A 17,484-nucleotide genomic window follows, 5' to 3' on the forward strand; every position below is an offset into this window, starting at 1 on the left:
TTTTTATCCAACATAAACTAGCAATTAAAAAGATATTTTAAAAAGACTCAAAAAACCATGAAGAGTGACTCACGTTCTGATGAAGTGTTGTGTCTAAATTCTGATAATTTAGAGAATGTTTGCTTCTAGGGAAAGATGTAGAAAATGATATTAATTTTTTAAAAGTAATTTTACTTTATTCTTTCTTTGAAAATAATACATGTTCGTTATGGAAAATGTAGAAGTGGCAAAGAGAAAATCAGAAAATGGCAAATAATCATAAATCTACCGTTCAGCAGTAAATATTTTGTTACATGGTGAATATCCTTTCAGTCTCTTTTCAATGCATATAGACATATTTTTTTAAACAAAAGAATCTATTACACGTGGCTTTTTTTGCTCACTTATAGTGAGATTATATTTTAAATATTAGTCTTTGTACTTTTCTATGCTTAACTCATTTTTTTTTAATTGGGGAATTGGGGGGATGGTAACAGTGCTGGGGAATTGGGGGGAGGGGAACAGACAAGTTGCTGTCGTTTCGTTCTTCAGTCTAGTTGTGGAGGACATTGCTTCACTGGCCCAAGTTGGCACCATCATTGCGCTCTTCCCAGGCGAGACAGATCAGTCGCGAGCTTCTGGACGGCCGCTCACTGCGGCTGCTAGCTACTTACGCTGGCTGCTGGCTACATACGGTAGCCCATGGCAACCCACTGCCACAGGGGCTGCAGCCTATGCCGTCGCCGGCGACTCACAGCAGCCCAGCTCCAGGTTGAGCTGTTGTTCAGCATCTTAGCTGTGGAGGGCAGTGTCACTGGCCCTCATATGTGGGATCCAAACCGGAGCCCTCTGGCATCCCAAGCCAGTTCTTAACCATCGCACCACTTGGCTGGCCCTATGCTTAACTCTTTAAAATAACATTTGCTCTAATAAATCAGAGGCATCCACATTGGCCTTGGGAAGATTTAGGACTGTTGTGCCAGGACTATGAGGAAAAATAAAGTGTTTGGTAGAATTCACTAGTGAAGCCATCTGGTCCTGGACTTTTGCTTTTGGGAAGGTTTTGGATGACTGATTCAATTTCCTTACTGTTGATTGGTCTATTTAGGTTTTCCAATTCTTCATGATTCAGCCTAGGATCTAACACCTGTCCTACTCAAACTCTTCCAAAAAATTGAAGAAGAGACAATACTCCCTAACTCATTTTATGAGACCAACATTATCCTGATACCAAAACCTGGTAAGAATAACACAAAAAAAGAAAATTACAGACAAATGTCTGTGATGAATACAGATGCAAAAATCCTAAACAAAATTCTAGCAAATCGAATGCAACAATGCATTAAAAAGATTATACATCATGACCAAGTGGGTTTCATCCCAAGGGCACAAGGATGGTTCAACATTCACAAGTCAATCAGTGTGATAGAGCACATAAACAAGATAAAGGACAAAAATCATATGATTATATCAACAGATACAGAAAAAGCATTTGACACAATACAACATCCATTTATGATTAAAAAACTTAATAAAATGGGTAGAGAAGGAAAATGCCTAACATAATAAAGGCCATATATGACAAACCCTCAGCTAATATTCTAATTAATGGTGAAAAACTGAAGCCCTTTGCTCTACATTCAGGAACACAAGAGGGCTGTCCCCTGTCACCACTGCTTTTCAACATAGTATTGGAAGTCCTAGCCAGAGCAATCAGGCAACAGAAAGAAATAAAAGGCATCTGAACTGGGAATGAAGAGGTTAAATTGTGACTTTTTGCAGATGAAAAAGTGACATAGAAAACCCTAAAGACTCACCACAAAGCTATTAGAAACAATAAACGAATACAGTAAAGTTGCCAGCTACAAAATCAACTACAAAAGTCCACTGCATTCCTATATACTAACAATGAAATCTCAGAAAAAGAAATAAAAAAACCAATTCCTTTTGTATTTGCAACAAAAAGAATAAATTACCTAGGAATAAGCTTAACCAAGGATGTGAAAGACCTATACATTGAAAACTATAAGACGTTTCTGAAAGAAATTGAAGAAGACACCAAGAAATGAAAAGACATTCCATGTTCATGGATTGGAAGAATCAAGATAGTTAAAATGGCCATATTACCCAAGCAATATACAGATTTAATATAATCCCCATCAAAATCCTAATGGCATTTTTTTAAAGAAATAGAACAAAAAATCATCAGATTTATATGGAACCAAAAAGACCCCAAATAGCCAAAGCAATCCTAAGAAAAAAGAACAATGATGGAGGTATCACACTCCCTGACTTCAGCTTGTACTACAGAGCAACAAGAATCAAAACAGTATGGTAATGGCAGAAAAACAGACACACAGACTAATGGAATAGAATTGAGAACCCAGAAATAAACCCACATAAATATGAACAGGTAATTTTGACAAAGAAGCCAAAAACATACAATGGAGAAAAGACAGCCTCTTCAATAAATGGTGCGGGGAGAATTGAAAAGCCATGTGCAAAAGAATGAAACCAGACTGCTATCTGTCACCTTGTACCAACATTAACTCATAGTGGATCAAAGACCTAAACATAAGACATGAAACAATAAACTGCACAGAAGAAAACATAGGTACTAAACTTATGGACCTTGGGTTCAAAGAGGATTTTATGAATTTGACTTCAAAAGCAAGGGAAGTAAAAGCTAAAATAAATCAACGGGACTATATCAAACTAAAAAGCTTCTGCAGAGCAAAAGAAACCATCGACAAAGTAAAGAGGCAACCAACTAAAGGGGAGAATATTTTTGCAAACAATGCCTCCAATAAGGGGCTAGTATCCAAAATATATAAAGAACTCATACAACTCAACAACAAAAAAACAAACAATCCAATTAAAAAACAGGCAGGGGACCTGAATAGACATTTCTCCAAAGAGGACATACAGATGGCCAACAGACATATGAAAAGATGCTCAATATCACTAATCATCAGAGAAATGCAAATAAAAACCACAATGAGATATTACCTCACACCAGTTAGAATGGCTATCATCAACAAGACAAATAATAACAACTATTGGAGAGACTGTTGGTGGGGATGCAGACTGGTGCAACTGCTATGGAAGGCAGTGTGGAGGTTCCTCAAAAAATTAAGAATAGAATTACCATATGGCCCATCAATTCCCCTACTGGGTATCTACCCAAATAATCTGAAAACATTTATCTGTAAAGGTATATGTGCTCTGATGTCCATTGCAGCTTTATTTACAGTGGCCAAGATGTGGAAACAACCAAAGCGCCCTTCAATAGATGACTGAATAAAGAAGATGTGGTATAGATACACAATAGAATACCATTCTGCCATAAGAAAAAATGAAATAGTACCATTTGCAACAACATGGATGGATCTTGAGATTATTATGCTAAACGAAATAAGTCAGACAGAAAAAGTCGAGAACCATATGCGGTATATAAAACTGAAAACAACAAAGGAACAAGACAAACGAAGAAACAAAAACTCATAGACACAGAAAATAGTTTAGTGGTGACCAGAGGGTGAGGGGGTGGGGGGTGGTAGACGAGGGTAAAAGGGATCAAATATATGGTGATAAAAGGAGAACTGACTCTGGGTAGTGAACACACAATGTGATATATAGATGATGTATTACAGAATTGTACACCTGAAACCTATATAACTTTGCTAACAATCGTCACTGCAATAAACTTAAATTTAAAAAACAGAAAATAAACGTTGTAAAAAAAAAAGAAAAAGAAAATGTTGCTGATTAACTTCTGACTAACAAAATGAAAGTTTTGAGTGCTGAGGGAGATATTTTTCTTGAAAGTCAGGCATTGTTGAAAAATAAAAGTTTTAAGTATCTTAAGCTTCTATTAACAATAAGACCCAGAAGTTCCCAAACATGGGACAGATAGGGTGATCTTTAAATTTATGTTTCACAGGTCACTTTAGAAAGTGAAAGAAGTACTTTTAATAAATCTCAGGCCAATGAGAGCTAACCTATGCTGGGAAAACCACGACATATGCACACCCTCTCTAGAGGCCATTTGATGGAAGGTGAGTTCATTGTCAGGGACCAGCTGCTGGGCTGCCACATTGAGGAACGGAGGTGCACCTACCGCAGTGGCTGGGGGGTGACCAGCCACAGTCAGGGGCTGGGGAAGGGCAAGCCTGACATGGGGATCTGTCGGCTAGAAAAAGCCAAAGTAGAACTGAGTCTGTAAGCAGAGACATCAGGTCCTCAATAAACCAAGTGGATTAGTCACACATTCACCAGCAGCAGGCACAGAAGTTGAATAATGGATGAGGTGAGCTAGAAAAAAAAACCCACACATAGATCTGGGGGTCTCACTCCCCACCCCACCCCACCCCCATAACCTCAGTCTCTCGTACACACACAGATGCCACGGAGGGAAGCAGAGGGTGGAGGAGGAAGGACTCAGAAAGAATGGGCACTGCTCTGAAAGAGGCTATTTTAATCTAACTCAGAGAGAGAGAGAGAGACACCCTTTAATTGGCATGTTTGAATTTTTCTCTAGTAACCAACAGTTAAAAAGCTATGAGGTTCAGTTTTAGAAAATAAATTTTATATATGCATCTCAGTTGTGGACAAATTTCTAATTCTGCTAGCCGCTAGACAGTGAATATGTGTCCATGCCATTTTTCTACTATTACATCATCTCAAATGGTCACATGAGATTATAGATTTTTTTAAAGTATGAGCTCAGAAATAAAAACCTCTCTTTAAAGGGTAAATATCATTTGTCCCTATATTAACCAAAAAAATCTCCTGATTACCTGTCAATCCATGGTAAGTCATGCACAACAATTAGGAAGAGCACAAGCCCCCGTTTAAAATGCTTTACCATTCTAACGGGAAGTCTAATACGTTATACCTCTCTAAGCTCCCTGGTACAGAGGTGACCAAACATGTTTGATGTCGTCCTGTTGCATCAGGCTTATGGCTGTGAAAATCAGCTCTAGTTTTATTATGGATGTGTGCTCTCCTATAGTCTTCTACCTTGGGGCCTTTTTAAAGTATAAAATAAAGGGCCCCAGCCTGCGGTGCCTTTTGGGTTTCTGTGTATGTTCTTTCTACCTCACTCATTCATTTCTTTGATAAACATCAGTTGGTGCTCTTACCCCTTATCTTGAGGCTTGCTCTTCTCATGTCCCATTATTGACGTAAAAAAACCCTCTTTAACGTCTCTTTCCTCCCCTCTCTAAATTCTATGATGTGTACACGGAAACCACATAGCCAAACTTACTTAAAAGGTGCACAAAATAAAGAGTTAATAAGCCTCTGATTGCGGGCCTGAGTTGTTAAATGTAGAAGGACAGAGTCTTGACGGAAGGGGAAACCTTTATGGGCTTCAACAAGGAGGCAGGCTACAGCACGTGGTTACTAACGGGCTTTCTTGTTTCCTTTGCTTTTGTTGCCTGGTTTTTTGGGTATGTTTTGGAGATGGGATTGCTGGCTAGAGAAGATCTACGTAACTCTAGCTGGGTCCTTAGTGATGCGAAGGACTCTACATACTTCCAGGTCAGTCCCTGAGAAAGTTGCTGATTAAATACAGGAAGAGCAATATAGTAAATTAGAAAATACATCTCTACATTCTATTTGAGTATAGATATACGCTAAGGATATCCTGGTGACATGAAACTGGGTTCTCCTCTGAATGTGCAATACCTTAAACATGGAAGAACAACATGTTCAAACAACACAATGGAGTGTAAGTCTGAAGAGTGGCACAGAAAGCTCGTTATTTCTTCTGCTCAAATTATTTTCTGTAAAAGTCTTTAAAACTATGAAGTTCCTTGCCCCAAAATTATCACCACATTTAATTTTTCTCCCTTTTTCCCCTTTCTCTGTTTGTTTTCTTCCTATTATGGGGTGTGTAGGGATAGTGTAAAATAGCCAGCTTTTTAATGTAGGGCTTTGGCAGGAGAGAAAATAATTGAAATTACAAAAACGTAATTAACCTGAGCCCTTAAAACCTGTCACCATGGAGACCAAAGCATGAACTATCTCCAGGGAGATTCAAATGAATTCTTTTTTGCTTTAAATTATCATCACTGTATTACTGGATATTGATTTAGCCAATGAAGAGATGAGTAAAAATTAAAAAAAATAAAAATATGAGAACTAGCCTCCTACCAGACAATTTATTAATTAGGTTAGGGTTAAGGGCAAATATAGTTGTTCTGGTTCTTGGTATTCCATTATTCCAGAAAGTGGAAAGCAACCCCAAGAGAAAGTTTTCCCTTGCCTCAGAATTTCTGGTGGAATCATCTGACGATACAGCTCCATAAATGCTACAGTAATGAATAGAGGGAGACACTCTCTAGAGCAGGCCTCCCTCACTCAGAAGCATCAAGGTGTGATGTAGGTGATATGGTTCTCTATCCACCACTCCAGCTAAAAGGAAGACATGGCTACTAGGCAATGTCTTATCTCAGTAATGGGCCAGAGATCCCTCTAACAACCATTCTGGGCATATCACTTTATCATGACTATGAAACACAACTGTTATAAATATGTGTAGTAAAGTCAAACAGACTTGTATTACATGCCATGTAATACAGGAATCATCCAAATGTTTAAACTATATAAGCAGAGGTAAGTCAGAATTTCTCCCAGTCACCAATTCTATTTTTCAAACCCACAGGTATAGTCACTTAATTGATCAAATATTCAGTGGAGAGGCCACCCAAATGGTGTATTATGGATAGCAGGTGTTCCTCTATTAAACAAAAAATCACTAGTAAAAGATTAAAATTCAGTAAAAGTTTTAATATGCAATAAAATAAGTCAATAGAAAGTAAATAACGACGACTGGAATGCATAAAAACAAAATGGTCAATGACATTCATTTGGAAGTTTATACAATTTGAACTTTTGCAGTTGTTTTTAGGACAGATCTTGGTGAGTGATCAGATATGAAAGGAAAACAAGAATGCCAGCAGCACAGCCAGCTCAGACAACTGCAAGTATTTTCACATTTTACAGTCCATTCTCACTATTCAGCGTCATGTTCTATAAAGTTGTCACAAACAAGTAGCACATACTGAACCATTGCTCCTAGAAGAAGTATATGGATTAGGTTCCTGAGGGCCTCTGGTCACATTTTCATCAACCAAAAACTACATAACTTGGTTTTATGTGTGTTTCTATTTAAAGGCATGTTATTTTGACATTGAACTCACAGCTAACAGCAGTATAGCTCATGTCTGAATGAAGCTTATGTAACACATGAATTTTTTTTTCCACATCACAGCTTTCTTTTACTTAGGAATTCTAGACAGCACTTCAGTACTATGCAACAGGGTCATTTTAACAATGAAATCACCAGCAAAAAGCACAAAAATTCAAAAAAAGTGGCATTAAACAGACTGTGAAAAGAACACTTGTTCACAGTATGAGCGCTGAAACATGAAGGCAGTGTCACTTTGTCTGACCTCAGCTGGGGATGTGTGTGGAAGGTGACTCAAAATTTTTCCCTCTCTGCACATGTCATAAATGACCATAAAGTGCTGCGAGTGTTGTTTTGGGGTTACAAATAAATTTTAGCAAGTAGATGAATTTGCAAATACCAAATCCAAAAATAATGAGGGTCAACTGTATTTGCCAACTAGAGAGAACTACTTCTATTTCTCTATTCCGTTGCACTTGCCTGTTCTTTTTTGAGTACTATGAGTATGAAGCTCCTATTCTTTCTAAACCCTGCTCAGAAAACTACACACACACACACGCACGCACGCACACACACACATAAACAGACACACACCCCTCTCCTTCCCATTCCCTTTGCCTCTTAAACTCATCTCTATTTTGCACAAATAAGATTTTGACATTCTGCTTTACTGGCATATGAAATTCCTTGAGGTCAACGACCATGTCCTATATATGTATATAACTCTCACTGTGCTTACTATGCGACAGGCTATATGTTAAAAGGTTTCATGTACAATACTTTGTTTAATCTTACAATAATCCTATTGTCCCCATTTTAAAGTCGCAGAAACAGAGGCCCAGAGCAGTCATGCCACTTGCCATATCATGAGCTGCAGAGTTGGTGTTCAAATCTAGAGCCCAAGCTTTTAACCATTACATTATTCTAAATAAATAGTATTAGCACATATTACTGACTGCTTACTATGTGCCAGACATGGTGCTAAATGCTTTATACAGATTATCTCACTGGATCCCTTTCATCCATCTCTGTGTCTCTAACACGTAGCACAGTGCATGACACACAAATGTTAGTTGGATTGAGTTTATTTCTTCCTGCTCTCAAACTTTCTTTGTAAAGCCAACGGCATGAGAATTTTCTCCATTTCCAGCAGTGGCGAGAATGGCTTTCAGTGTTATACCACCCTCCTCCCCCACCAAGTTCCTCCCCTCCTTCTCATTTATGTTCTTCTGTGGTTTCGCTACTGATGGCTACCATGTTCACAAGGCAACTTTTCAAAGCAATGGAAAAAAGAGCAGAAGCACTACCCACGTGACAAAGATCTTGATTTTTAACAATAATTTCTGGTACTGATTTAGATTATGACCTAAATCTTTTTGGAGTGACAGAATCATGGAAGAGCTAAGTGTTTCACTTGAGGGCCCATGAGGTAAGCCCTGCATGAGGCTAAAAGAAGATTTTCTGTTTCCCAATGTAGCTTTGGATTTCAAATCTATATAAATTCTCACACTGAATTCAAAAGAGGCAGTCAGTTTTAGGGATGAAAAGTAAAAGTAAGGGAGTAGGCTAGTGGGAAACCAAGGAGTAGGCTGTAGAAAGTTTGCAAGACAGAAACTGCAGGGCTCACATACATTAATGAATAAACGGGATCGAGTAGGGCTTAGCCTTGGGACTAGAGTCAACATCATCCCTCTTTCAATGACAAAAGTAGAAAGGAGACAAGATTGGAGACTTCTCCTTTCTCTCTTTCTTCCCTCTTCCCTAGAATATCCCAAATACCCCAAAAGTAATTATTGTCAACAGCATCAAAATTAACCCAAAGGACAAAATCCTAATTGCCCTAAAAGTTCCCATTTTTCTCCCAGTTATATGTCATGGTTTTGCTATTGGTTGCTGCAATAGTTAACAAAACAAGAGAATCTCTAAGTGAATTCCAAGCCCAAGGACGAAGGCAGAGGAAGTAACACAAATGCCTCCTGGGCCCAGGAGAGAACATGTATGAGAGAGCGCTCATCTTGAGTAGCCGGTGCTCAGCTCTAGTGCATTCAAAGTTGCCAGGAGGAATAAAATCCTGTTGCCAGGCCTTTCAACTTTTCAAGAAAAAAACAACAACAACACACACACAATCCTCGATTTGTATGTGTAACCTCCTGGTTTTACGTGTGGGTAATACATTTAAAAGAAAAAATGAGAACACTGCATACCATATGAACCATTGGCCTTACCCAGTGGGAAATACCAGTTTGCAATCTCTGGCTAGAAGAGTCCTGGTAGCCTAGGGGATACTTAGGGACGTGTTTCAAATCATTCAGTGTGTCTCACTGCCTCCAAGAAATGGCAGCTCTGGAGCCCATCCTCCGAACAAACATCTCCCTCCTGCTGTGCCTCCAGCCTCCTAACGGACCCTGCCTTTTATGAGTAAGTGCTTGTCTCAGAAACACGGTTTCCAGGCCTAAGCAAACCTCCAGCAGAAGCCCCTGCTTCTGGGTGACCTGTGACCTCTGGTGGCCGGGGCGCTGGCTGCAGCAGGTCTCTGAGTGTGCTGAGGAGCTGGTCTTGGAAAGCTCTCCTGTCCCACTCCTTTCCCCTCTTACCTTCTCCACCTCTCCTTTGAAGATCCGTTTTCGTTTCTTTTCTCTCTCCTCTCCTCTCTCAGTTCTTTCTCTTGTCTCATCTTTTTCAGTCTCACCATTTCCTTCTTTTCCCTTCTTCCTCTACTTTTTTCCTCTATTCTCACTCTCTTCTGTTTATTCTCTCTTCTCCACCCTTGTCATCTATCTCTCTATTACTGTCCTTTCCTCTCCTCCCCATCCTTTCCCTTTTCCCTCTGCCGGCACCAGGGAACCAGAAACTTTGGAAAGCTCGCTCACCAGGAATACACCAACACGGGCTTCGAGTATTTCTTGTGATGGGAGCGGAGGGTCAGGGAGCCTTTGCGCTCCAGCAAGTCGGTGGGTCCGAGCTCAAACCGGTATTGGCTACTGCTGCACACGTCCTGGCAGAATCTGTCAAAGTGCTCCATGGCCGCCCTCGAGGTACAGATCTCAGAGGATTTCCCTCTGCACCTATGCTGCCCGGCGCCAAGGTCGACCAAGATTCGGCGTCTCTCATCTCCCAAGCAACCTGGGGCGGGGTCAATGGAGGGGCGGATCCCTCAAACCTAACAGCCTTGGTTTCCTAGACAGAGTAGCTGCTGATTCAAAGGAAACTACATTCCCCAGAATGCAATGAGGGGAGCGTCCGGGCTGCATAGAAAGAGGGAGAGAGATCTGCATCTTGGGACCCGCCCACCAGCCTAATCCCGGGAGTGGCTGGGAGGAGTTAAGCGGGAGACGCGGGTCGGTCAAGGGTTACTGGGACCTGAGCCCGGAGTGGGGCCCGCTGCGCTGTCATTGCGGAAGTTGCTTTAACCATCCATCATCTGTTGCCACCACACCTTCTGCTTACATGTTTGACTAAAAGAAAGCAGGAGAAAACCCCTCAAACCTTAAAATATGTTATTTCCATATAGCTTTTCTAATTGATAAAGTGGAAGAGCTGAATCATTCAACGAATCAGCTAAAAAGTCTGAGGAGGAGGTCTGGCTGGTCCCAGTTTCAGCTGCTCTCTCAACCTTTCTGAGTTTCTTTCTCTTGAACATGAAGGAGGGGCGGGGACTGTGGAGGAGGCAAAGTGAACACAAGAAAATAAGGGCCCTTCAGATTCTAGGAACAGTTTAGGGACATTCAGCTCCCTAAGACTTGCCAAGTTCTTATCATTTAAACATTTGCTATTCTGTGACAACAAAAATTCATCACATTATTGTGTTGTGAATTATATATGTGAGAAGGATATTTCAAAAAGATTATCTCTGGCATTGCCTTCAAGAAATCAGTTGTCTTATAGAAGGAAAGTGTTTATTTCATTGTTTATTTTCCAAGTGAAAAATATTTAACACATCAGATTTCTCCTCCCCAACCACAGTTAAATACCTGAAGGGCATTAATGGACTTAATCATGGCCATCCCTCCGACCTGGCACCGTTCTTTTAGGACACGGCATCATTTCAAAGTGTTGCATGAGCAAATGAATAACATCGCATTTGATTATTTTAGATGTACTTGGGCTTCCATAAATTCCAGAAGGGTCTTACTTTTCAAAGACCACATGTACACAAAAATTCAAATTTAGAAACAGAGACATTAAGAGATATTTTGCATTACAAATAGATTCTCTACATGATTTATTATAGCACTCCAATAGTGAGGGGCTTTATTGGATCAGTTTTCACAAATTTGATTACACACGACCTCTAAGTGCTTTTCTGTGGCCTGTGGAGCCCGGTGTGGGTGCCTTTGGAAATGAAGGCTCCTATTTTACCGACATCCACAGTCAAGCCATGTTATTTAAAACCAAACCAGCTAAATGCTAGTAGAGTTCTGACTGCTATTTTAGCCCTTTCCTTCCTGAAGGAATGAAAAGAGAAATAGAAGTCAGCTTTAAAAGGGTAAATAAGATCTGTATTAAGCTCAGTTCTGTACAAAGCATAGTACTATATTGCTATTGCTCCAAATATTATCATCATTATTATCATTGGTTTGGTTGTGTGTTTATTTTACTTATGCTTAAAGTGGTGGCAAAATAATAAATGTGCAACCAAGATGTCAGGTCTGGGCAGCCAATTTGACACAAAGACAGAAGCTGCCCAGAGCCAAGACTTCTCTGTGGTGCATGAGTGCTGCAGAGATTTAAATGCTTTTCAGCACACCAAGCAGCAGCAAATTAAGAAAACAACCAAAAGATAGCTTGTTATTTTAGAGTTCCTTAAGCCAAGCTGACAATCTGTTTGAGTCTACGAATGTGCATTTTTGTTATACTACTCCCTTTCTCCTTTATAGTAACTTTATAAACTTCATTGTCTTTTATGTGTATTAGATAGTTGAGATGTAGGAGATTAACTCTCTGATAACTTGAAATTTAGATGCTTTCCATTCTCTTTGTATATGCCAGTACATTCTGTAGAATTTTTGGTTTGTTGATTCCTTGTCGACAAAATAGGAATACAACAGTATTTATTGTAGGGGAGTTTTGTGAGGATTATATAAGATAACTACATTGAAAGCAGGTGGAACATTGCCTAACAGATGCTCAGCCCTCAATTAAATTTGAACTACGTACTACTGGTGTTATTACATTCTAACTTTATCCTTAGTATTTGGGAAAAGCACCCTAAAATGTGCTTGTTGTTTGTGTGAAATTTCCTCAGTATATTCACTGTTTTTCAAGCTTTGTCTGTTTACAAGTTCTCTTTAATGAGTATCTTTTAATCATATTTTAATACGAAACTTAATAGTCTGAATCAGAAAAATGTTGGGAAGATATCTGGATGTGTTACTGGTGATAATGATCTTTTCACTTCAAACCCAATAATAAGCTTTATGCTTTATAAATTTGAAATCACTGATCCTCAACACACTTGACTTATTCCTGTTTCCTTCAAACCAGTGAAGTGTAGGTCTTAAAGCAATGTTTTCTATTTATATTAATTTCTTTCACCATGATAGCTTTGGGATAAGCTCAGGTGGCTCAAACAGGACTTTTTTTTTTTTTTTTGGTGAACATCTCTTTTTATTATTATTATTAGTTTCAGGTGTACAAAGCAATGCAATATTCTTTTCACCCCTCACAAAGTGACAACCCCCCTCCCCCATCCACTGCTCTCCCACCCCCAATATCATACTTATTTATTACAATTCCATTGTTTCCAATCCCACACTCTACTCCACGTCCTGTAACTACATGTATATATAATTATAGTTGACATACAATATTATTCAACATCAGCTTCAGAAATACAGTGCGGTGGTCAGGCCTCTACACTGTCCATGAAGTGGTCTCCCTAACAAGACATGAGCCCATCTGGCCCCCTAAAAAATATTACAGCATTATTGATTATATTCCCCAGGCTGTCTTTTTCTATCCCTGAGGCCATATTGTAGTTACCAGATTATATTGTCTCATCCCTTCCCCTTCTTCTTCATCCCCACCCCCTCCTAACTAGTAACCATCAGTTTTTCCTCTGTGTCTCTGAGACTATTTATGTTTACAGTTCTCATTTATTCAGTTCTTTAGATTCCACATATAAGTGAGATCATATGGTATTTGTCTTTCTCTGACTGACTTATTTCACTTAGCATAATGTTCTCTAGGTCCATCCATATCGTTGCAAATGGTACGATTTCCTTCTTGTTTACAGCTGAGTTGTATAATTGTATAAATGTACCACAGTTTCTTAATCCAGTCATCTACCAATGGGCATTTCGGTTGTTTCCAAGTCTTGGCTATTGTAAATAGTGCTGCAATAAACATAGGGGTGCATATATTTTTTTGAATTAGCGTCTTGGGTTTTTTTCAAACAGGACTTTTTTGTAGGATAAGTATCGGCAGACCAGTTCAGGAAGTGGGAATCTCATCATCTGACCCTAGTCTAATATATTTCTACAATATATTAGCATTACCAGATCCTTAAAGAGATTGCCCAGTAGGCCTGAGCAGGACAGCAAACCTGAAACAGATGTAAATGAGCCAGATGTAAATGATCACAGAGCAAACCTCTTCATCTCCTTTCCTTTCCTGTCTTAACAATTCATCTGCTCAATCCGTGGAAAAGCGTCTGCTCAGGACCTTCCAAAATCACCATTAGCACGTTCTCCCATTTCTTCTCTCTACTAAATGTCATTCATTTAAGCTGAGAGACAAAATTTTAAATTAAGTAAGTAGATGAATTTGTATTATCTCTGTTGAATCTAGTTTAAATATATAAGAAATTGGTGTTTAAATTTAAAACTAAGTATTAATGTCCTTATCAAGTATTGCAGTTGTTTTTTTCATTTTGTTTTTTTTTAGTCTCCAGGAATAGGGGACTCCTGTTAACCACTATGTATACATCTAAGGGTTCACCTTTGAATATTTCATATATAAAAATTGGGGTCCACCTGCTATGTCAAAATGAATGAGAAATGTCTGGCTATCCCTCGTTCCTCCCTGCCCTGCTCCTACTCCTGTCTTCTTCCCTTTTTTTCCTTCTCTCCATCTGTTTCCTCTTCCTCTTCTTCCTCCTTTGAGAATTGATATGGATTTTAGAGTTACAATCTATTGCTGAAACTCTGGTATAATTCAAAGTTATATGAAAAATATGAAAGATAAATATGACCTAGAAACCAGGGTCAAAATTTATATGAAGAAGCTCATGTTTAATGACCCAGGAACTCTCCAAGGAGTCAGTCTGACAAAAGCTTCAATCTTCTTTCTTTTCCTTTAACTATTCACAACCGCCAATGATCTTTTTTACTGATTATAACCTTGAGTATGATTCTTCTGTGCTTCTAATTTGGATTGCACGCCTGTTAGGCTTTGACTTGCTCTCAAGCCATTTTTATTAACTAGTATTAAATGCTGTCACACAACTGGCATTATTTCTGGAACTCCTATCAGCACAGGGGATTAATTTATTAAATATTCAATGCAGAGTATTCTATAATTCAGCATTTCCCTTATTTTGATATCTAATCCAGCCAATAAGTGAAATTCTTTGACAGAATTGCCTATAACTATTATGATAAAAATGTAATGTTCTGGATTAGTGATGACATGCTCTAACATAAATGCAGATTAGGGATTTCTTTCATATCTGACAAATTGAATATCCTTAACTATTCAAAGACTTATCGACTTTCACAAATGATCTAAGCCCTTGGTTTCTTCCTTTTCTCCCCTGTACTGCTTTGGGTTTCTTGGGTACCTTCACTGTTCATTAGCAATAAGAATGAGACAGTTTAGCTACCAGTTAACAGTTCTCATGAACGGAGTTTGTGCTTGTAGTTAGGTCCAATATTGTTGTGGCTTTCTTTGTTCCTCATGTCTTTAATCTGGATAAAGGCAACTTTTCCCCAGGGAAGAAGCTCAGAGAAAAGAAGTTGGATTTGGGCTCTTTTTTGCTTTTGGCGATGGTGGACATTTTCCCTTACTCCCCACAAGATCCACCCCCAGCTACCCGGTGAGCAGGCCGGTAGGGAACTGACTGAAAGGCTTCTCCCAGAATCAGGTGTGTGCAGGAGGTTTCTGGTTGTTGAGTAAGCCAAGCACACAGCTGAGTGTGCCCAGAGTCCCAGTCCGGGATAGAGGTGGGGAGCCGAGGGAAGAAACTAGAAAACTTTCTGAACCTTGAGGGACTGTCTGAGTGTTGCATGATTTTTAGTTTCCCATGCTCAGTTGGCAAATGTCAGACTTGTGTTGCTGTTTCCTCTGTTACTTAAATATCTTTCTATAGAATCATGTTTAGGTTGCTTTAACGTAGGGAGGTTTAAGCTAGGGAGAGGGATCATCTTGTAAAGTCAGGAGGGGGTAAAAGCAAGTTAAGTATGACAACATTTATTTAAATAAAGGAACAAGACACTTAGAATAGAATAAGGGTACTCATTTCCATGTTTCTTGTCACCCATTCTATGAGTAATTAGTATATTCCTTATAATTTGGAACATGGTTCAAGATGCAGAAAAAAGTTAAAATGTTTCATTTCTTTTCATCTTTTCATAGGAAGCTGTAGGTACTGTTCAACAAATAGTGTTTGCCCGAAAAGGAAGGTTTTTGAGATATTGTGCTGTGGAGGCTATAAAGGTGAGTCCCCTGTGGAGCCTGCCCTCCAGGGAAATTGGAGCAGGGTCAGCTGCTTTATCATTCCCCCACCTTAATTGCTCCTCTCTTCCTCCTGGGCTCACCATGCAGTTTCTCGCCCTGCTGGGATTGAGGAAGGGGAGAGAGGTTAGGGGGAAGAAGGAATTATTTAACTGGTAAACTTGGAATCTGGTGTCAAGGCCCTCTGGGTGATGATGCCCAAATGTACCTCACGGGGAGATTTTGCTGGTTCCTCAAGGGCCCCCTGAGAAAACTGCATCATTGCTAAGAGGAAGCTGTGTGTCCTCCTGATTGCTGAGGTCACCTTACCCGAGCAGGTGTACTACTTGGACAGAGTCCTTTGAAATTGGCCCATGTGCCCAGTTAATCTCTCCAATGTCCACTGTTGCCCCCAAGAAACACTCAGGACTTTTGGTGTCCTCCAAACCATGGAAGCATAGCTGCTTCTCTCTAGGCTCTGCCATCACACACAGCTCCAGGAGGCCTCTGACTTTTAGACATTTCTAGATTGGAAATGGGCACCATTCACCAAGTGCTCCAAATCCTTGGGGAATATGTGTAGCTGTCTGAGAGTATTTCAAAACCCCTCTCACTTGACTTGAATGGAAAGGAGAGAAGAGGAGACCATAGCATTATGCCAACTCTATCCAAAGACATTCTCACTACTGCTCTCCCTCCCCTCTATCAGTCTGACCTTCCCCTATATAGAAACTGAGGGTGGTGATGATGGGCCATTAGCAAAATCAACCAAGCTGGTCTGGCACTTCAATACTCAGCACAGGTATCAACTTCTCTGTGAAAGTGTATCTCCCTCTCCCCACTCCTTCCTCTCTGCTCCTGCAGCATCTTGAACTAGTTTTATGATGTCACCCATCATATCACACAAAAGTTAATTATTTATATGCCTATCTTTCCAGCTAGAGTGACTTGAGGACACCATCATTTTTGCATCCCTGGTGTGTGTAGCACAATGCAGGGAACCTGGATGGTAATCAGGAAACAGCAAAGCCAGTATTTATTTAGCACTTTCTATTGGGTTGTCGAAAAAGTCATGAAGCATGTTTGCGACGGTTGACAGTTCTAGCTTCATTCTAAAAAAAAAATTGAGCGATTTGGTTGAGTTTTGGAGATTTTACAACAAGTTGAAGATGGAAGACCAAATTGTGCATTTTTGCCATATTTTACTGTTTTACTTCCATAAAGGGAAGAACACGCGTCAAGCTTCTGAAAAGTTGCATCAAGTTTACGGTAACAATGCTCTACAAGAACATCAGTGCCAACGATGGTTCACAAAATTCCATGCTGGTGATTTTGATCTCAATGATGCTCCTCGGTCAGGGAGGCCCACTGAGGTTGATGACGACAAAATAAAAGCATTGATTGAGTCAAGCCCATGTTACATGACACCAGAGATTGCAGAAACATTGAACATCTATCATTCAAGTGTTCACGACCACCTGAAGAAGTTGGGATACATAAGCAAGCTCGATATTTGGGTTCTGCAGGAACTCAAAGAAGTTCATTTGACGGCGCATACAAACATCTGCAATATGCTCATTAAACGTGAGGAAAACAATCCTCTTTTGAAGCGAATGATAACTGGTGATGAGAAGTGGGCTGTTTACAACAATGTGGTG

General features: G+C 39.7%; 1 protein-coding gene across 5 annotated transcripts in view; it reads right to left on the bottom strand.

Annotated features, from left to right (window-relative positions):
- Positions 1–10,302, bottom strand: part of CFAP95 (cilia and flagella associated protein 95) — a 126,311-nt gene extending 116,009 nt beyond the window's left edge. For 3 of the 5 annotated variants that reach the window (XM_019661080.1, XM_019661079.1, XM_019661081.1), the window contains exon 1: positions 10,045–10,302. In XM_019661080.1, coding sequence (XP_019516625.1) covers positions 10,045–10,196 — 152 coding nt within the window. In that variant the 5' untranslated portion in view covers positions 10,197–10,302. Of the gene's footprint in view, positions 1–9,768; positions 9,807–10,044 lie in introns of those variants that run through there. The other 2 variants (XM_019661082.1, XM_019661083.1) reach the window with 2 other exon arrangements.
- Positions 10,303–17,484: the final 7,182 nt, after the last annotated feature.

The sequence above is a fragment of the Hipposideros armiger genome, unplaced genomic scaffold (assembly GCF_001890085.2).
Source record: "Hipposideros armiger isolate ML-2016 unplaced genomic scaffold, ASM189008v1 scaffold_335, whole genome shotgun sequence".
NCBI classification, from domain to species: Eukaryota; Metazoa; Chordata; class Mammalia; order Chiroptera; family Hipposideridae; genus Hipposideros; species Hipposideros armiger.